General features: G+C 38.9%; 1 protein-coding gene across 1 annotated transcript; it reads left to right on the top strand.

Moving 5' to 3' along the window:
• Window positions 1-915: 915 nt before the first annotated feature.
• EPYC (epiphycan) lies at window positions 916-22298 on the top strand. The gene is made up of 7 exons (XM_035127788.2): window positions 916-1059; window positions 4002-4180; window positions 14267-14420; window positions 16656-16814; window positions 17494-17696; window positions 18517-18612; window positions 20508-22298. The coding sequence occupies exons 2-7, from the start codon at window positions 4013-4015 to the stop codon at window positions 20706-20708; spliced, it is 981 nt and encodes a 326-aa protein (XP_034983679.2). The 5' UTR covers window positions 916-1059; window positions 4002-4012; the 3' UTR covers window positions 20709-22298.
• The last annotated feature ends 261 nt before the right edge of the window (window positions 22299-22559 follow it).

Below are 22559 nucleotides of genomic sequence, written 5' to 3'. Positions count from 1 at the left end.
CTAACACCTTGAATTGGGCCCACACTGACAGTCACTGTGGTGCTTTCAAGCCTGGTGTCAGATGGCTCCACAGGGCTGCCACGCTTACCAGTTTAGCAGCTGCATTCTACACTAGCTGGATTAAAGATTAAAGAAGAAAGGTATGTATAAATTTCTGTCAAATAGTCTGGGGAATGGCAGCTAGCTACCAAGGGCTGCAAAATGAACATCTTCTCACACCAGTGTTGGTCAATCCAGAGCAATTTCTGAGTGTGGCAGGCATGTGTTTCACTGTGAAAAGCATTTTGCAAAGAGACAATGGGAGCTAAAATGTGAAAAAACATGTGAAACCCTACCAAATGATTTCCAGTTAAAATGCGCATTGTGTGGAATGCACTGCACTGGGTTTCATTTATCATCATAATTAGCGAAGAGGAAAATCCTTCTGGTGGTTAGACTGAAGTTATTGCAATGTTTTAATTTGGGGATAATTGGGTCAAGCGACTGAGCCCTGAGCTCTTTGGAATTGGATGGCCTTGAGCATGTCATTTCCTCTTAGCTTCAGTTGCTCAAATGTCTAGTGAAAATATTATCAAACTTCTCAAGTTTCTTGTTAAGAGGATGGATGTAAATAATTCCTGAAACACACTTTGCACACTAAAAGTTCATTTGGCATAATAAAAAAATAATTGTACTAATAATAGCACAAACTATATATGTAACAAAATGTAGGCAATGTGTTTTTTACTACTAGGCTTAAAAACACAGGCTCAAGTGTTCAGAACTTTCTGTTTATTCTTGGAAATGCTGAATGATGTATTAGCTGGTGCAGTAATGGGTTTTAAAATCCTCTTTCTGCAAAAACAAATTGCACCCAGTTACATCACTAGCTTTTGCACTCAGATTTCTTTCAGAAATTGTGATATGAAGGTGTTTAAGCCCCAAGACATTTCTCAGGATTAGAGCTTCCTGTACCACCCTCCCACAAACCAGGCACCCCACTGCCATTGGTTAGGGTCAAATACCACAGGCTCTGCATTCAGAGTAATTCTGTGCCATTTGAGAAAGCAAGAGGCAAAGGTAAGTTTTCTTTTTCCTTCTTTATTGATTAGTAAACTGGATTATATATATATATATATATATATATATATATATATATATATATATATATATCAGAAGCTATTTTTAAGCAATGCATTTTAATATTTTGAGAAGAATTGGAATTATAAAAATGTACCTTATGTCATTTTTATATGGCTATTTCTTAGTACCTTCCTATGAGAGAGTAGTACATTATTGGCATCAAAATATTTGACAGCTCTTGTACATGCCAGTGTAATTACAGTATGTTCCAATATTTTGCTTATACTCTAAAAGGCGTACAGAGGCACACAGATTTCACAAGCAGTTTTTAGTGGACCAAGCAGATTTACAGGTGTGTGTGTGTGTATACAGCACATATACAGAGACATATATATAGTATATGAGATTGGTGTGGTTTTATTTCTTTAGATGTAGTCTTCAACAGCCAAATATGCTCCAAAATACTAATTTTTATTTTTATTTGTAAATGTAATCTAAATTATAGAATAAAACAATAAAATAGTAATATGACATATGTACTATCCTCTTTTACCAGGTCCAAACTCTTATTCTTCTAGTAAAACAAAACAGTATGTTCAGTGGGTAGTGTGATGGTTTTGGATCTGGAAGACATGGGTTCAGATCTCTCTCCAGTCATGTGTTCAAGACACAGTCTCTCAATTTCAGCATTGCATTTGCACATTTAGATAATCAGGGACTTACTTCAGAGTTCCTTGTGATAATGTCAACAACAAAAAATCAACTACTTTGCAAATTAGAAGTTCTAGACAATATAAGCAGTAGTAAAAACAGTACAAGCTACAATATGAACAAATCAACACACTGTTTGGAATTATAAATAAACAGAAAAAATAACCAAGTCAGATGGTCCTTATATTATTTATTACAAAAATTTGCAAGTAAGTTCATCGACGTATTAGAGGTTCCTAAGTTATCAGCATAATAGCCTATCTGTAAAGCAACTCTAGTTTAGACAAATCTTTAACACTGTAAATAAATAAATTCTGAAAAGTGCAATACAGTTAACCCTTGGTTATAGGCAAAGAGAGTCTGCTGGCTGTAGGTTATGTCTTCTAGGTAGCTAAAAAACTGGAAAGTGTATAAGAGAAAAATGAGAGCCTTGTGCTATTCACCATTCCTATTGGAATTTCATGCCTCCATGTGTAAACCTGCTTCACAAAGGCCTTCTTTCAAGAGGCTTAATATCAGTTTGTTTGAGTCTAGGGAACCTCAAAAGACAAATTGTCTCATGAATTTCTAATATCATACACTGTGTGCTGTTCTTTAAGCACAGCTTATAAATGTGTAAAGAGTCATGTGCTGCTTTCTCAGTTTAAATACTGTGTGTGTGTATTCACACTTTTTCCATATCAATCCCTCAATGTATGTGAATGATACAACGAAGATTGGAACTTGGATTGGGGGGAGGGTTTAAAATTTGGTGTGCATTGCTTTAAAATGATGAGAGAAGACTGTTAATGTTCAGACCACATGGCTCCTATCCAGCTAAAGCTATTTGTGCTTGGCACAAGTTAGTTGCAACTAACAAAGCGCATTGATTCCAGTTTGACTTAAGGGTGACTAACTAGTTGGGCGGTGGCCAGTATATTAAACAAAATTCAAACCAGTGTTCCAGATCTACTTTAGATTTAACAATATAGTTATAACCTAGCCCAATCCAGCATGCTATGAGTGCAGATGCTCTGTGAGTTCAAAATCCAGTTTCATGGACTGGGTTCACATTGCCACTAGAACCTGCATTCAGCCCGTTGGAACAACATGTGCATGAACCTGGAGTCACTCATTGCAGAACCAGTAAGGAGATACTAGATGGGTTATTGTGCAGTATTTAGGCAGCTTACTTCTAGCCCAGAATCCCATGGCCTGAGCCCACGCTTATGAACAGATTAGTCCCATTTGAGCCTTATGGGGGTCTGGTTTTATCCCATAACCAAACTGTATCTATTTAGGTATATGTGCTGGACTCCTAGTTGGCAGGGGAGCACCTGATGCTATAGGGTAGCAGTCCCTTAGAGGAGACCACAGCACTAAAATACAATCCAAAGTATTGAAAGAAGCTGAGCGGGAAGTGGGGAGAGCAGCCCTAGAGTATCCTCTGATTTCTGGATCCAGGTGATCACTCTTACTAATGTATTCAACCTGCTTTGTACAACCACCCCACTAAGAGTCTCAACCCCTCCTCACAAAATGGGATACCCACCTACAGGCTGCAACCAACGTAGAGGTGGAGCACAGCTATGCACCTGTGATGTCCATTGACCGCAAAGGAGGCAATATGAATCCCATCAGGACTTCTTAACCATGGAGCCAAAGTTTATCACTTTTAGAGTAGTGTATAATTGGGAATGATGCCCTTATACATCCAGTTGTATAAGTATGTATATATATGCTGAAGTAGAATGACTAAATAGAAGAAGTATCATTTGAAAATGTTTCTCTCTGAAGTGTTGCACTCTCCTGGTTTCCCTCATGGCTCATGTGACTGATTACTGTGTATACACACATCGAATTATTTGTAAAACTCTTTAGCTCATCAAATTTCTAGTTAATACAATTCAATAACCTATGTTCAGTGGTACCTCTGAATGCGAGCAGGATCTGTTCCGGAGCCCCGTAGGCAACCAGAGCAGTACTCAACCTGAAGCGCCGAATCTGCACATGCTCGCCATGCGATTTGGCGCTTCTGCGTATGCGCATGACGTCATATGGCGCATCTGCGCATGCACAAATCACTGAACCTGGAAGTGACCCGTTACGTTACTTCCGGGTTCGGCGCGTTTGTAACCCATGTTGTACACAACCCGCAGCATTCGTATCTAGAGGTATGACTGTATAATATTTCATATGATATTTGCATTTATATTTTTAATAATCACTTATATGCTCTCTTCCTCTAGGAGACTGAAGAATGAAGGCCATTGCAAATATTTTCATGCATTATTTTTTCTTTGATGCTGTTTTGGCTGGTCCTACAAGGAGTCCTGTAACTTATGACTCTGAAACATATGATGTTGGTTTGGAAGATCTGGATAGCCTATATGACTATGATGAAAATCTGTCTGTTGATCAGGCCCAGGTAATTCTAAATTGTGGGGTTTATTTTGCTCTTATGTATTATATTGTACAATTGTTAATAGTGATAACAAACAGATTTTTATATTAGGTGGGTTGGGGAAAAGAAATGGGTTACATTGAGAGGTTTCTGTTTAATGGACTCAGTTTACAATTCAGATCACAGTCAGCAATTTCTGCAGGAAGTAGGTACATATTGGAGGATCTCATATGGGAATCACTGAGTGATGGCATGCTAAAAAGGAATAAAGCAAACATCTATTATCTCACCCGTTTGTACCAGGGTCTGTTGACATCACCTAATAATCTGTTGATATAACATCATGTCTTTTGGTAACACACTAGAACAGCTGGTGCTTGAGCCCATCCCGTGTTCTTGTGAATCACTTGGGGGTATAGCCAGGAGCTGATATTACATTAATGTTGGGAATTTGAGGTGAGATACCCATGTAGTGGAAGTTGTCCCCAGTTCTAGTCACCATGCAGAGGCAGCTTAAGGTCCAAAACAGTTTACTGCTGCAGAAGATAAAGCTCCAGTAATACAGTTCCAGATGTTCATATATAGCTTGTAGGCTTTGCCGCTACAGATACATATGGTATATACAAGTTCAAAGTATTTCTGTTGCTCCAGGTTCAAGACAAAACACAAACTCCAACTCACGGACAGACTCACAGACTGATTCTGACACATAGACTCAAGACCCTGGCATGCTGAGCTGACATGCCTTAATCACTTATATAGACAGCACTGGGCCATTGCCATAGCAACTGGCTGGGCTGACCTTGTACCTATTGCCTTTTGATTCTGTCTGAAATGTCATTAGTGACCAGGCCTTGGAGGAAAAAATAGACAAATTTTTAGAGGTAGTTGAAAAAGTTTTGACATTCATGTGAGAATTTTGTTTTACATTCTAAATGGAAGAAATCTTATTTAGGAAATGATATTGAATTTGTGATGCTTGTAAATGTTAAAGGCAAAATTGCACCCTGAACCAAGTAATTATTAACTGTAGCAACAACTTTCAGAATAGTCTCTGTGTGTGAAGTTAAGCAACTGGAATCTGATTGGTAGAAGAATGCTAAAGAGAAACAATTTCTGACAGTTTGGGGCAATAAATACATTTTATTATGTTGGGCATCTTATGAACAAAAGTCTGGCTATATTACACAAGGAAATATAGGAAAGTAAAACCAATGTTTTCTTCACATTGTGAGGAAAGCGCATTTCTTTTTGTGATTTATAGCCAAGATAGAAGTCTAGGATTTTTGCCATGGTGTCAGTGGGAGGTCTTCTTCCCACACTGGAATTCTTTTTACAAATTCATACAAATGATATAAAACTTTTAAAAAATGCGGGCCTGGAATTTTATGTAAATGCTCTCCATTATGTATCTTCTCAGATAGGATATGTTGTTGCCATCCTCCAGGTGCTAAGGAAAGTGGACAGCTTGTGCAGATTTTGAACTGTAGGATGATGAATTTGGCTCCTGACATCTCCCTTTGTACATTGCTGTCTCTTGTATCACTGTGATCCTTCCAGGTAGCAAGGTGGAAGATCTAAACAGAAGTCTGGGTTTACTTTAATCGTCCTATTGCCATAGTTAAGAAGAAGACTAGAGTGGAAAGTTCTGAAAGTTTACCAATCAGCAGATGAGGTGGTATATTGGCTTTCATTTCTTCTTTAGCTTCCAAGTTCTAGGAACTTGGCTCCTTTTAAAATATTTCATCCTAAGGGGGCATATTGTTCAGGAGAGAATTAAGGAAAAGAAAGATGTCATTCAAGTAGATAATTTATGTGTCTGCTGCCAAGCAGAGACAACAGGAAAAAGGAAACGTTAAAAGAAAATAAACATAAGAACAAGGAAGGGATGGTTAGGTCCAGCAGGAGAAAGAGACTAGAAAGGGAGTGCAATTTGAGGAGTAGTCTGTACTTATTTTCGTTTTTTATTTGAGCCTCAAAATGTTTCTCACGATTCTGAAACATAGTACTGTGTTTATATTTTTCTTTGGGGTTAACATATCAGTCTCTTTTGAGAAACGTGTCCATGTTTGCCTGTAGCTGTTGAAAGATTCCCATGTCTATAAAAATCTTAAAGTGGAAACATTTTTATTAGCTCTGATTCAAACTTTGAATCATGAGGGCTACCATAATTGCACTCCAGAGCTGAACAAGTAAGCTGAGCTACCTGCCTGAAAATGGAGAGGTGTGGGAATTCCCTTTCACATGCTTGAACCAACCCTAGAATAGCAGAAGAGGGAACTGTAGTTCTAGGCAGGAGTGTAAGTCTGAAAACAAGACATGTCATAGAAGACCTAACAGAGCAGTGTAAGACATCCTCCTTCACACAGGTGGGGAAAGGGGTGTTTCCATTTGCAGTCCACATTTAATAGGATGCAAGTTGCACTTACTGACACAATGCTCAACTCATATGTCTGTACTCTTATGATAGTATTTATTTATCACATTTATATACTGCCCATATAACTAATTTGTTTGCAGCATCTTATGTATGGGATGTATAATGCATTTTTATTATACAATCCAAAGTTTAAAACAATAAAACCAGCAGTAGAGAAACTATCTAAAGGCCAGCATAAACAGAGCAGCATAAATGCAAACCTCCATAAAACCAGCCAGGGCAAAGTACTTGGTGCAGTTATTTAAAAGTGCCAAACAAATATGCCTATTGTAAAGGTGTGATAAAATAAAATTTAAAAGGCTTCACCTTTTCATATTCCTCACCCCCTTCTTGGCAAAAGTCATTCCACAGGGCAACAAAGACATTTTCCATTCCAAAACTAGGCCTGAAACCCAACTCAAATAGATAAAACCCAACTCAAATAGAAAATCAGCGTTATCCATGAGAATATAGTACTTAACAATCACCCAGTCAAAAACCTTACTTAGGAAGGGGATACATATTTGTGACCATCTTGGACTTGTTAATAGGTCTAGGCTAGTTGTTTGTTTTTCAAGACAATCTAATTATCACCTCTTTTAAAGTAGCTGGGACTGTTTCTTCTTGCAATGAGGAATTCATAGCCTACTGGATCCAGGTAGACATTTGATTTAATATGGCAAGATATGCAAGGGCCCAGCACATGGGATTGGTTGAAGTCAGTCTTCCCTACTAAAGTTTAAGTGCCAATAAAATAGGACATTTAACATAGACTCAGGTAGCATTTTCCATTACTGTCATAGAAGCAATCCTTAGCATAATGTGATGAAATTAAAGAGCAAGGATATCAAGAGAAGCATCCAAGAGAAAATTGCTAAGCAGCAAAAGTAAGGGAATCACTACCCCTCCTTTAGAATCCTTGAAATTAAATTTGAACTACTGCAATGGACTAGCAGGGGGTGGGGTGGGGAGGGGATGTCAAAGTCTTTTAGATAGTACATATTTAAATTATTTAAAAAGAATGAAAATTCCTGTGTAATCATTCTGATTAAAAGGCATACTTAAACATGATGATTTTCTCTTCCTTGAAAATTTTCAAGACTAAATAATAGCAGAAGGGGGTAAAGCTAAAAAGTTGACATAATGAGAGAAAAATGTTTTCAGCTGTGATGGTATAAGAGATTGATTGTAGCATGAAAAAAAATCAAAGACCGCGTACACAACTCCTTCTATCAACCTTACTATAACTACATGGTGATTCTACATGCATGTATACGGGCTGAGAAGCAATTGACTGTAGCTTCCCAGGTCATGTTACACTATGTGGACAATCACTTCAAAAAGGATGCTTAGAATTGTGGGTTGGTTTTAAATAAAGCATTAGAAAATGCCAAATTGGTAATATCATGTATTTGTACACATCTGGCAACTGTGCAAAAGTTCACTTACTTTCCATGGTTGAACGACTGCTGAAAGTTTTTGTCTGAAGAAAGGGTTTAGGATGCAGCTCATTTTCAGGAAGATAGGTGTGCAGAAATCAGTGGGAGGATTATGCTGCTGCTGCTGCTGCTTCTGTCTTCTTCAGAAATAGGCTCTTACACCTTCTCCCTCTGTTGGGGTTGAGAGGAGATAAGAGCAGGGTAAGAGGAAAAGGATCAATGACCTTAAAATCTTTTGGGAGGTTAGGTCAGGTCTTACTCAGATTTAGCAAAGGAGCTTTGTTTGCAGCACTTCTAGCAGCGGTTTTCTGAGCTCAAAGATTATAGGTGATTACTTCATCTGTTTTACAATTAGAGTTTGAGTTGAAAGAGAAAATAATGTCATCATGAGCCACTTGGGTTGGGACTAAGTGATCAGCCGATTTTGATACAAAATCATTAGGAACTAGTTTCCTTTGCTTTTCTTTGGAAGATACAGATCCAAATACAGTAACTACTTGGGCTTCTGTTGCTACAGGTAAATGTTAAATGATTGCCGAAGGGAGAAAAATGAGCATTCATGCCCATCAGCTATGGAGGGCAATATGCAGTTAAGTTCATTTATATATACAGTGGTACCTCGGTTTAAGTACACAGTTGGTTCTGGAAGTCTGTATTTAACCTGAAGCGTACTTAACCTGAAGCGAACTTTCCCATTGAAAGTAATGGAAAGTGGATTAATCCGTTCCAGACAGTCCACAGAGTACTTAAACTGAAGCGTACTTAACCTGAAATGAACTTTCCCATTGAAAGTAATGGAAAGTGGATTAATCCATTCCAGACGGGTCCGTGGAGTACTCAACCTGAAGCGTACTTAACCCGAAGTATGAGTGTAATTGGTTCTGAAAGTCTGTACTTAATCTGAAGCGTACTTAACCTGAAGCGAACTTTCCCATTGAAAGTAATGGAAAGTGGATTAATCTGTTCCAGACAGGAGGTATGACTGTAGTGTAGATCATGTAAACAAGGGTGTGTGTTTTCCCTGAATAATTTTCATTTTCAACAGGTATTTTACATTAGCACAGAATTTTCTGAGGGTTTCAGGACTTTAGGTGGCTTGGGGATTTTGCCAGGGTAAGCCAATGGGCACTTAATAGAAACCACTCAGGAAACCATTTTAAAATTTCATTCCTGTTTACCGCAGAAAACAGAGTAGCAGACTGCTTTGGAAGAAACTGTAGAATATATGCTTAGTTTAGGAAAACTGAATGGAAAGTGCATAAGATGGACATTAAAAGGTTTTTAGAATGTATTTAATGTATTTAATACTTTATTTTCCCCGTTATACCATTCACAGTATGCAATTTGACTTTGAAGAAACATATACTACTGCATTCCCATACTGCCTTAGACATACTGAGAATTCCCACACTCATGCTTATGTGGCCAAAACCACACTACATGTGGACAAAAGAGTGGTATTGCTAGGCTCAGTAAATTGAAGGCATGAGAAATTTTTAGAGGAAAATATCCTAAAGGGGCAGAGACTCCCCAAAGAGTTCCATAACAACCCAATTACATTGAATTGGGTTCAGTGAGAGAAAAACATGACAGCTGGATGGAAAGGAGGACTAGAATGGAGTGACTGAGAAAGGAGGACAAATAAACATGTTTGTGGTAGGAGGAGCCAGCTCCTTGTACAGATAGGTCACTTCCTGGGTTAGGCTGAGAAACTATATTTAAATAACAACAGGGACGGAAGAGAGACATGGATGGGGACATAAGAGAATTCATTGTAGCTGAAATGGTGTACATGTGTATCCCCCAGGAACCGCCCCCCCCCCAATAAATTCTAGACAGCCCAACGGGAATTCAGTACTGACTAAAGGTTGGGCAAACAAAGGGGGAACACAGTGTTTGTGTGAGCGAATTTAGGTGTCTGGAACCCTGAACACAACCACTTCACAATGCAACGATTTGTTGCAGGGCACCACTTGTAAAAGACATTCTAGGTAAGAGTAGCAATGTTGCTACACAGCACCAAATCAAAAATTTTTTAAAGATCCCTAAAGGCATTTCAGTTACTTCAGTTTTATTTGAGAATCCATAAGATCATAATGAGGTCAAACTTACACGGAAGAATTTAAGTCCCATTGATTTCAGTAGGAAAGTCTTTATGGGGATATCTTATTTCTTCAAAGATACATTGCTTGTTCCTCCTACTGTTTCTATTCACATGAACTAAGTATGTTGGTGTCATGCTGTTCATGAGACCTTTTAATGGGACACTATTATTAATTTTATTAAATTATATACTACTGATATATGAAAATTGCTTCTGTGAAGCAAACCTCTTTTTACTTTTTACTCCATATATGACATAATTTCCACTGTATATTTATTTGGAGGAAGAAAATGCTTTCTTAGAACAGCGGAAGAAATACACAAAGAGGGGGAAAACAATACATCACATGGACTATTCCTCTGCCCCATCAGAATCTCACATTTCTGATCATTTTCAAGTGTTGCCAAAAACAAACATTTGGAAGATAAAAAACTATTTTCTGCATTATTGAAGCTAGCAACATCTTTGTCTTGTTAAGCTCTTGTTTGAGCTGTCAAATATGTAAAAGACAGAATAGTGCATGGCTTATGATAAAACTAATGAGAAACAGATTTTGCTTGTGTTCTCATTGTGTGAAATGGCATAGTAGCATATTGATCAGTGTTTTAAATCACCTGTCATTGGACTGATGCCCTAAAGAAAAAGCCAGAACTATCACTTTATTGACAGTCTTGTGAAGCTTAAGATATAGCAGTCAGGAAACACATCTTTGATTCTCGTTGTTGTTTTTTAATGCCTTCTGCAGTGTTTAACTTTGGAAGAATCATGTCAGAAATTTGAGCATCTCAGTTCATTCTAGACAGAGTAAATACAAGTTCTTGCCCAAGGCACAGCCACATTGAGGGTGAATATATGAAGGATTCATGAGGAGTGTGAAACTACATCCATGAGTCATTATCCCTTATGTTCCATTTTCTGGTTTCTTCAGCTGAATCTGTCTGTTGAGAGATTGTAGTGCCTTCTGCCTTTCAGATCAGGACTTGTTTGCTTTCAGATTTTGGTGTGAATTTGCACCATTACACCAATGCACCACAACATGGCTGTACACCTAGTAAATTATGATTTCTTTAGTTATGGAAAGAAATATAAGCATGTGGTATTGTGAGAGGGAAAGCATGTAGAACAAAGAGCCATTGTGGAAAGAAGTCAGAGGAACAGGCAGAAAGAAAGCAAAATAAGGTGAGAAATGAAAGAGTGTTGGTGTGCGCACACACATTTAAGTTGGCATCCCTTAAACCAGCATTGCTTTCTAATGTTAACATTTTTTCAGAATACTAGTGGAACCCTTGTCATTCATCTCTCTTCCAGACCAAGCCAAGTCCCCTGAGTTGTTGCTGCCATAAAGTGATATTTCAGAAAGAGAAAAGATCATAAGAGCCACAAAAGCTTTTATCTAAATCTAGATCTTTAACACAAATAGTCATAGCGATAAAATTAGTAACCACAAATTGGAGCTTCAGTTCTGTGTGCACCTACCTGGGAAGCTGAAAACAGTGAAATTTATCATTATAAATAAATTATATTTTATTGCTTATAACCTGTCAGTCTGACTGGGTTGCCCCAGTCACCATGGGCAGCTTCCAACATAATAAAAGCACAGCATTAAAAACCATACTGTTACACTGTAAGAGATATAGCTTCCTACATGTAAAAACACTTCTATAAGCTCATCAATCTCTGTTGTATTTTCTAAACATGCTGCAATTACTATTAAAAAAATCATTTTAGAAAAGATGATATTCTCTGATATGGCCTTGATCAAAAGTAGATTGTTCATCATGTCTACTGCTTCAAGTGGATAAGCTGCCATATTTTTATATGGCATATGTTAGCACTTTTGCATAATGTTCCTGCTGGGTCAAGACATCTGGAATGTGTTCCTCCCTCTAGACTTCCTCCATGAAGAAAACATCTGCCTTGATTTCCTGTGTTCTTTTGGTCTTCTTTTGATTTGTCCCAAAGTCCATTCTTGTCTAAGCTGTCTCCTTTTCAAAATGACAGATGGGAACAATGTGTTTTAGAGACACGCATATGATAACAGTCATTATCCTTGTCACCTGGCCTAGAGGGACAAGAACTTATATCTCACCTCATCAAGATACTGATATCCCGAAAACACTTTCTTAGCTTCATAGTCACAAAAGAAGGCATTGATGGTGGGGGTTCCTGTTCTCTGTGAAGAAGAGGAATTCCAGGTTATCGAAGGGGTGGGGTGGGGTGACTTTTACCTCTTTGCTCCCTGTTTCAGGATTACAAAACTATTCAAAACCCTGCGAGGGAGGTGTTCAAAGTTCCTTGAAGCTGTACCATTTTATGTGGATGGTATTGGGTACTTGCAATGTGGAACTGTAGCTTCTGTTGCATGGTGTGTTTTCTCTTTTATCTCAACATCCCTTCCCTAATCACTGCAACTTGAGTGACCTTAGGTTTAATTTTTAATCACAGTGAATTATTTTCTATCAGTCAAAACATGAGATACACAAACACAGAGACACCCCTCCTCACCTCTCAAGCTCTGTCAGCTTCCCTGCTCAGCTTAGTTTTGATTCTTAGAAAGGAAAGGAGAGGGGGGAAAGGTTATGTGTTTAACTTCTTGATAAAAAAATAGACCTCAGGAAAAACTTGGAAGCTTAGTAGGTCCCTGATCTTCCTTGTTAATAATGTAATCTGGTCAGGAGCATGGAATCATGACTGGAATAACCCCAATTCACCTTATTCAGCATGCACACAGAACTGATGCAGACTCCTAAAATATTTTTTATCACTTTATCCAAAGATCACATGGCAGTTCACAACATAAAAATACAACATTAGAACACAGAATACATAACAAAACAACCAAAAACAAACCAATAAGCACTCTCCCACAAACATATTTAAAGGGCCATGTAATGTTAATCAGCCAAAGGCCTGGTAATAGAGAAATGTTTTCTCCCAACACCTGAAGATATGTAATAAAGGTGCCAGGCAAGCTTCCCTGGGGAGAGCATTCCACTAATGGGGAGCCATCGCAGAAAAGATATGTTTTTGTGTTGTCATCTTCAGGCCCTCTCTTGGAGGAAGCACACGAAGAAGGGCCTCAGATGATGATTACAGGGTCAGGGTTGGTTCATATGGGGAGAGGCGGACCAAGTTCTTTGCATTTTCAGCTTTGCAAGCACTGTTTTGGTTCTCTGCTGAAATTCTGAACAATGGTTGCCCCCCATAAACACACATGGAAAGTGTTCATTCAGACAGTTGGGGGGGTTTAAAAAAACACCCAGCAAATGATTTATTAACAGTCCTTCACTCAATTTATTTCAGTATATTTGAGAATACAGAAAGTTTTACAATTCCATTTAAAAAAACAGCCCACCAACAACAACCATTTGGATTTTATTTTATTTTTGCAATATGTTACTAATTTATAGAATCTGTTGCCAGCTTTCTCCAGAGAAAACAATCTAGCATGCATGAGAAAGAAAGCTTTACTGAAAAGAAAAATTAAAGTGAATTTTAAAAAAGAGTGGGTTAATGTACAATTTTATAAATTTGTAGAGTTATGGAACAGAAAATAAGCTGATATTGTTGTGTTCCAGGGAGTATGTGCCATCTACTGGTAAAATAGGATTCTGAAACTACCTTTTCCAATCTGTGTTAGATACTTACGGTACTACTGTAAGTAAACCAAAGAGCTATTCTAAGTCTCCCAAAAATGTGGGATGCTTTTGTCACAAACCACACATTTAATCTTGTAGGGTGACCTCTTTCCAATATCTTAAGATGTCAAGTTTCATGAAAACTGCAGATTATCTGCCGAGTTTGGGTTGCAAAGATACACATTGGTTTTTAAGTATGTGAACCTAGAGCGGATAGGTTACAGCAGCAAGATGATGAATGATGTATCCTGCTGTGAAAGGTACTAATTTGTATGTGATATGGATATTTCACATTTTCTCTGAGCTAGCAGAAAAAGTCTTCCCATCACATATTCTGCCTGCATTTAGTGAATAATGCTTTCTTACTGACATGTTCTTGCTCCAACCTCACCAGAGACTCCTAGGCCTTTAATATAAGTCCAGGTAATTTGAATATACACCAAATTGTAATAAAAATTGACATTGCATACCGATGCCACATTACTGCTTTAATATGTGTGTGTCTCCTAGGTAGAGATTGGAACAGTAGTACCATCTGTAACTCGAGAGATTTATTTACCTTCTCCACTGCCGGAAGAACCTGAAGAAGAAGCATCCACACCAAAGCTTATTGATGGCTCTTCACCTCATGGACCAGGAGTTCTTGGTCCCCATACACATGAAGGTTTGTAAGAGAGAGTTGAGGGACATGATTTTGGCTTTCTGCTTAGTCTAGATTTGGGCCTCTAATTCCACACAAGCTAAGGAGCCTTTTCACCAGGGAATATGTAATGCAGTTTTCTATACAGGTTTACAGTATGCAGACTTGCCTCCTTACCATCTAGACTTCTTAAATTATCTAGTGATCAGGGGTTGGGGGAGGAACCGTTGTGCTGTTATAACTACCACCAGTAGATGGAAAGAAGTATGGGAATGAATCTGCATTCTTCTCACAATAGTTATCAGGTTTATGAGTGTGTGGACATTCAAGAGTGACAGATAAATTGGGTAATCTAATCTATTTTCTTCCAGTTTTGAAAAGCAAATTGCTGATTTTGTGTTATTTTACCAGTTATGGTAGAAGCTGAGCTGAGTTGAGCCAAGCAGTGAGATGTCAGTTGCTAAAGAAAAGCAAAATAATTAAAGCCCCCTCCCCAGAACACAACATTGATCCCTCCTATAAGTCAAATAAGCCTTAAAGCTTGGTTGTATGTTAATTAAAATAATGTCACCAAATTTCAGGTTAATTGGTATAATCATACTAGTACTTCCTCCCTGGGCAAGGTGGTTGAGAGTGTGATGGCTAAATAGCTGCAGGTAGACCTGTAAGAAACAGATTCTAGTCTGGTTTCAGGCCCAGAACAACTTGGCCCTTTCTATGTAACCTCCTTAGACCCGCTCATGTGACCTTATTGGTCCCCGCCTACATAACCTCCTTGACCATACGTTGCCTCACACCAGGTTCAGGGGCAACCAGTCACTGCTCAGGAACAGTAAGAGAAAAGAGACCAGCAAGGGCAGTGGAGTAAATGGGCTTTTGGTCTCGAGTAACATGGAAGGTGGGAGGCCCTGAATTCCTTACTTCTGGAAAACACTCCAAATCCAGTAATGTTAACCAGTAATGTTAAATATTGCTTTCCAGTCTATCCTAAACACCCACATCAACAGCCTTAGACATATAAAATGGGGTCATTTTGCACCGTTATGTTCTATTTTCTATAAATATTTGTAATGTTTCTCAATCCCACCTCCTTTTTCAGAAGGCAATGGGAAAATGCAGAGCTCTTCCCAATTACATCCACACACCTGTTAATGAAACCCTTTCATAAACTGGTTTAAATGCTTTAGATCATTTTCTTATGTTCATTCAGCAGTAGTTTGATGTTTTATTTAATAATCTACAGCTTTCAAGCAGTTTTTCCTCAAGGGTTAGTTGAAGCCTTTCCTGATGTCATTGTTCTGCATGAAAGATGCTAATTAAAAACAATTCTAAGGAAATTGAGGTCTCATTGGAGGGGAAAAAACAATTTCCTCAGATATCAAAAAAGCATGCTGGTTACCAAACTAAATGTATGCAGGTTTATTAAGTTTTAAAGGGAAGACACAGATCCTGGAGGTAGAATATAAAATGAAGATATCGTCCTGACTATGACTTGAGAAATCTAGTATGGACAAAATGCTCTGTTATTCATAAGAGTATTTCCTATAAAACATTACAGATGTAGTGAATCACTAGGATTATTCAAGCAGCAATTTTCATATCCGAACCAATCTAATATACAAGGTAATCCACTTGATTTGATTACACTGTCTTTCAAAGTTGTTGGATTTGAACAGCCACATTGCCTCCAATAATAAATCTCTTAATAACGTATTGTGTGTTTGTTTCATTTAATTGTAGATTTACAAAAGTGTGGTTTGTAACTTTTAAAATAAATATTAAGCGCAGAAAATTGGAGCATTGATAATGTACACATGTTTGCATGTGCACCCAGTTGTGAATGGCGTTAACACAAAGTGCATGAAATATTCAATATGTTTCCCAATAACTGAAAAATATCACTATGCATTACTCCACAAATTGTGTAAATGCGAAACTTTTATCAAAAGGTGCATGACTGGTGATTATTCTGCTACACTAAGAGGAAAGTTATCCACGAGAACTCAGATACCTACACATGAGCCTAAGCCTAGAACAGCTAGAATAAAAGCAGCCAAATGCTTTTAAAAATCTCAAACAGAACCATAAACTGGTTCAGCAAGATACTTAGACTGTGTGGCTCTGTAGAATGATATGGCTCTGTGTGAATTTGCAGCAGGTTAGATTTGACGGAAGTCATTCCATGTGTCTCTGAACAAGGCTGATCTAAATTTTTACAGGTGTATAACTAAGTGAATGGTTTCTTGTTTTATGTTTTAGGCCTCCCAACTTGTCTTCTGTGTATGTGCCTAAGTACTTCTGTCTACTGTGATGATCGTGAACTCGAAGATCTTCCCCCCTTGCCGAAGGAAACCACACATTTCTACTCTCGCTATAACAGAATCAAAAGGGTCAACAGGGATGACTTTGCTAACCTAAGTATGGATGACTTTATTATTGGTTACTACACTTTATTTTATTGCACGCTGTGGCATTCACACAAAGCCCCCGGTCGTTCCACGGACTATTGACCCTGTGCCACCATGTCTATTCTCTTCCACTGTCACCAACCAGGTTTCCCCGGTAATATATTCAGACTCAGTCAGGTTGTAAGGTATTAACAAAGATTCCAGTTTATTGTGAACGCAAACAAGTTTTAAATACTGTTCACTCTCTCTGTCTCCCCTCTGTCTCTAACCCACTCTGACTCCTATGCCTCCCACCCACAAGAAACCAACCAAACTAACTGACTCTCTCTTTCCAACTGTCTTCCCAATTGTCTAAACCTCTGGCTAAGCCTTTTTAAAAGCAGGTAGGCTCCACCTCTGGGCTTGTCTATTGGTCTACCTATTAACCCTTTATCTCCCCCTGTACAGACATTTCCAAAAGAATGGGCAAACGCCACACACTCTACGCAAAGTACTTTCTCATACTGAAAAATAAGTGCATAGTAGCATACATCTTCTGGACATAACATCATATTGTGAACTATAATTTGAAATTATTTGCATCCAAAGAATGGTGATTGTCTGTCCTCCCCACCCCACCCCCCGGTGTTGGTCTTTAAAAGCAGGCAGAAATGCTGTAATTATTTTCCCTGCTTGGTGTCCCTGACTAGGCAACTTAAAAAGGATTGACTTGACTTCAAATTTTATATCTGAAATTGATGAAGATGCCTTCAGGAATCTGCCACAACTTCAGGAACTGATACTTCGAGATAACAAGATAAGGCAGCTTCCAGAATTACCACCAACCTTGATATTCATTGATATTAGTAACAACAGGCTTGGTCGCAAAGGAATCAAACAAGAAGCATTTAAAGTGAGTTCTGTATTTAACTGCTGACTAATTTGAAGGAAAAAAAAATCCCTCAATTTGACTAATAAAAATAGCCATTATAAGAGCAGGAGAGAGTTCTCTCATAAAGTGATGTGAGATGGCTCTTCCAGTACAAAACAACGTGGTGGCGGAGGCATAATTCCTAAGGTCAATGTAGAAAGGATCATGGGCCATGGATTATGCACATATTATTTTCCTTTTATTTATTTTTGTTTCATAAAAGTTGTGCACTGCTTGATTGTGAAAAAGCACCAAGCAGTTTACAAATATAAAACAATAACATTAGCAGTAAAAACAACCAACACATTTTTTTTAAATCAAAATTTGCCACTGGCATGTATTTTTAAGCAACCTGTGCCATGCACATAATACATCAAAACTGATACAGAAGCCATATTTTTGTACTCAAATTTTATATTCAAATGGAAAAAATACCTTGCATGAAGTCACTGTCAGAGTAAGGTGGCAGTTGTATGGCAACATGGTATGATTCTGTCTTCCGTGCTCTGAGAACAAGGGGGGAATTGTGCCGTGATACAGAGAGAACTGCAGTGAGGTCAAGCTCAGTCTTATGGCCTGAAGTAGCCAGGCTTTGCAAACCTGAAAACAAGCAAATAAAACCACTAAACCGAATAGTCCACACAACTGCAGCTTTGGCATTCGTTGAATCTCTAAAAAGAATCGATTTTGGTACAGATGTTTAAAACGATTGGCTGCATTTAAGTGTCTGTACTCATGTGTGGCTCAGAATGAGAACAAATAAATCACTTTTCTTTCTTTTTTTAAAAAATGTTTTCTTCAGGATATGTTTGACTTGCACCATCTTTACATCACTGATAACAACTTGGATCATATCCCACTTCCACTCCCTGAAAGCCTCCAGTCTCTTCATCTGCAGGTGGGCTAAAACAACCAATAATTTATTTTGGATATAGTGTTTACTTGATAAGAAATTTCATACCAATAGGTTCAGGGGCTTTTGTGCTAGGAAGAACTAAATATCATTTTCTCTTGTTAGAAGTTGGACCCGTTGGTTACAAAGGTGCTCTCTGCCCCTCCACATCCTCGTGCTTTTCTTAAATTTGGAGACATAAGTTGCAAAGCTGCTTTCCCCCCCCCCACCCCCATAGCACTGGGATTGTGGATACATTGGTAAAATCATGCCCTCTGATAGCAAGCTAGACCTGTCAGTCACAACAGAGTTCCTCCTCTGTGGTCTCTCTAATCCTGATGTTCTCCCTCCCATCCTCCCAACATAGTGGGTAAGCTTAGACACATCGGGTGACATCCAACGCTTAAGCTTTCCTGACACAACAGACATCAGTGCATTCAGTGCAGCTTCCTCTCCCCATCCTGTCACCCTCCGACCTTCCCATGCTCCCTCAAAATCAGCTTGGAGGCAGTGAGGACATTCTCCAGAGCAGATTGCGGTATATGCAAGAGGTGGAGAGAAAATGGAGGTCCTATTGCACCAGTGGAACCACATACATGTAGCATTGGATAAATCTGGTTGCAGCAGATATTTCTCTGCAGCATTATTTTGATGTCTAGATATCTAAGGTGCCACAAAATAATAATAAATAATAATTTTATAACTTATACCTTGCCCATCTGGCTGGGTTTCCCCAGTCACTCTGGGCAGCTTACAGCATATCTTAAATATATATATATATAAACATTAAGCGCTAGAAACCTCCTGATACAGGGCTGCCTTCAATTTGTGTAATTCTTTATCTCCCTGACATCTGAAGGGAGGGCGTTCCATAGGGAGGGCGCCACTACCAAGAAGGCCCTCTGCCTGGTTCCATGTAACTTTGCTTCTCTGAATGAGGGAATGGAACCAGCAGAAGACCCTCGGAGGAGGACCTCAGTGTCTGGGCTGAATGATGGGGATGGAGATGCTCCTTCAGGTATACTGGGCCGAAGCCATTTAGGGCTTTAATGGTCAGTACAAACACTTTGCATTGTGCCCTGAAAGATACTGGGAGCCAGGGAAGAATCTTTAGGACTGGTGTTACATGGTCCCTGCCACTACTCACAGTCACCAGTCTAGCTGCCACATTCTGGAATAGTTGTATTTTCCAAGTCACCTTCAAACGTAGCCCCATGTAGAGCACATTGCAGTAGTCCAAGCAGGAGATAATCAGGGCATGCACTACTCTGGCAAGACAGTCTGCAGGCAAGTAGGGTCTCAGCCTGCATACCAGATGGAGCTGGTAAACAGCTGCCCAGGACACCAAATTGACTTGTGGCTCCATGGACAGTTGTGAGTCCAAAATGACTCCCAGGCTGCACACCTGGTCTTTCAGGGACACGGCCACCCCATTCAGGACCAGGGAGTCCCCCACATCTGCCCGCCCCTTATCCCCCCAAAACAGCACTTCTGTCTTGTCATGATTGAACCTAAATCAGTCAGCTGCCATCCATCTGCCAACTGCCTCCAGACACTCAGAGTTCCCTGCTCTTATTATTCAGAGTTCTTATTACTTCAGAGTTCCCTGCTCTTATTATTCAGAGTTCTTATTACTTCAGAGTTCCCTGCTCTTATTATTTTTATTGATTCAATTTCTCATCTGACCTTCATCACAAAGTCCTAGGGCTTTGACTTGTGCCTCTTTGATATCCCACTTCACCTCTAAAAACCCCAAAATTCCTCTGAGGCATCCTGCTTGGCCCCAAGATCTATCCAAATCCAGTGCATGATACTACTAATTATTAGGCTATTGTTGACAAACTGACATTTAAATTGGAATTTAAATACTGGCTTTAATCAATCTTTTGTTTTCTTTTTAGAACAACAATATACAAGAAATGCATGAAGATACTTTCTGCAAAATGAAGGATTATTCTTACATCCGCAAATCTCTCGAAGACATCAGGCTAGATGGCAATCCCATTAACCTGAGCAAAACCCCTCATGCGTACATGTGTCTACCCCGTCTGCCTGTTGGGAGCCTTTTTTTAGGCTTAGGCCATAACGAAAATGTCATGTAACATAATTTCTTTTGCAAGTATGCTTTCTAAAGCAAACTGCTTCAAAAGCTTGTAACAGTATGATATGGTTGTATTGATGTAAAATAATAAGTAAACAGTTGCAGTCAGTAACGCACAGTTCTGAATACTAATTCATTCTCTATTAAAGTATACCACGCTTCCATATTGTAGCCAGTGCAGAATAGCTGACATGATAACTATGATGAAAGGAGAGGGGAATGAATAAGTATTAGAGAAACTGAATAGTAATGATACTTGGTTCATAATTTTATCCACATTAGAATTATAATAGTAAAGCTATAAGAATTGTATATAAATAGAAAATGACCCATGCTACCTTGTTTTTAATCATATTCTATATGTAAAGCTTTTCCATATTTTTTTTTTCATAAAAATGTAGCAAAAGTCCTGTCTGGATGAAACCAAAGCTCCATATAGGCCAGCGTCCTACTTGCTATAGAGGGCAGCTAGATGCCAGATCAGGTTATTTTACTAAAACATTAATATTAAAAATAAATATACTCTCTTGCAAAATGTTGAACACTGCTTTGTACTAGAGATGAAACATGGAAAACTGTCCTTACACTGTGTAAGTAAAAAAATGTACACCAAGTGTGTGTGTTGTCTTCACAGTAATTTTGTGCTAGATAATAGTGAAGAAATAAAATTCCCTACTTCTCTACTAAGCTCACCAACCAACTCAAAGCAACAGTAGAATAATTATGTGCAAAGGTATATTTCAATAGTTCCTGACACTATGGAAATAAGTGCAGAGCAATACCAAGTGTAATGTAGAAACTGTACAGAATGTTTCTGTTCATATATTTTAATACACCAGAGGGGAGAAAACATTCAAATATGAAGCACTACTTCCTAAGAAACTCTGTCCCCAACATTCAGTCAGTATTTACCTTCTACATATATGCTTTCCTCTCTAGCATCACACTACCTAATACTTACTTCAAGTGTCTATGACAGTTTAGAAGATACTGTCCTTAAAACAGCAGTGCCTACAGTGGTCAGTTCTCCTGCTTGAATTAGAATTGTCCTGTCCTGGCTGTGACCAGTTCCAATAGGCTGAGATTACATGGCAGACAGAAGGAATGTAGCAATTAGTCAGGGTCAGAGCAGATAGATGGCTTGGACTTACTGAAGCAACTGACCCTCCCAAAGCTCTGAGTGTGGCAGTTTGCTCCCCCTCATGCTGCGACAAACTCCTCTCCCTCCCTGCTTCCCAGAACCAGAACTGGGCTGAAATGGATGGAGCAGTGACAGGCTGCACATAGGCTTAGTCCCTGATTGCTTGGGGAAAGCTCTGGAGAGGAGAGACTTAAATGGCTGCAGGGAGTTTGGGACTTTTTCTTGGCAACTGATTCATGGTGTAAAACTACCAGAGATGAGCTGGTCATTAGGCCTGATGCTCAGCCAAGTCTTTGAAGGTTGTGCTTTTGCTAATAATGTGTTAAGTCCAACTTTGAATGGTGTGATTTATTACAGACTCGCTCTTTGACTGTATTTTAGGCATTTCCTTTTTTATTTGTATTACTGTATATGCAATGCTCTATGGCTATAAGCAATAAATCTTCTATTGAATAAATGAATAACATTCATTTGAGAGCAATGCGATTTGTGCTTAAAGGTGCATTCTTACATGTATTCCAATGTGTACTCAGATGTTCACCCCAATGCCTAGACAGCCAGTGCTTCCCATTCTGCTGCTCTACTTTTATTGCTACAGTACAATCAGGGCCGGCCCTACAGCCAGGCTGGGTGGCGCAGGGTGCCACGGCACCAGCCCGCCAGGGAGGGCGCCGCACAGCTGCGCCCGCCCAGCCGCTCCGCTGCGCTGCG

This window comes from Zootoca vivipara, chromosome 10 (assembly GCF_963506605.1).
Source record: "Zootoca vivipara chromosome 10, rZooViv1.1, whole genome shotgun sequence".
Classification (NCBI taxonomy): Eukaryota; Metazoa; Chordata; class Lepidosauria; order Squamata; family Lacertidae; genus Zootoca; species Zootoca vivipara.
Note: the sequence above shows the minus strand (reverse complement) of the source record. Positions and strands in the feature narration are given on the sequence as shown.

Bases quoted from the DNA above. Each gene is read 5' to 3' on its own strand.
- EPYC (XM_035127788.2), top strand. From the start codon at position 4,013: ATGAAGGCCATTGCAAATATTTTCATGCATTATTTTTTCTTTGATGCT. The intron at 4,181-14,266 runs GTAATTCTAAAT...TGTGTCTCCTAG, and splicing joins TGTCTGTTGATCAGGCCCAG to GTAGAGATTGGAACAGTAGT. The intron at 18,613-20,507 runs GTGGGCTAAAAC...TTTTCTTTTTAG, and splicing joins TCCAGTCTCTTCATCTGCAG to AACAACAATATACAAGAAAT.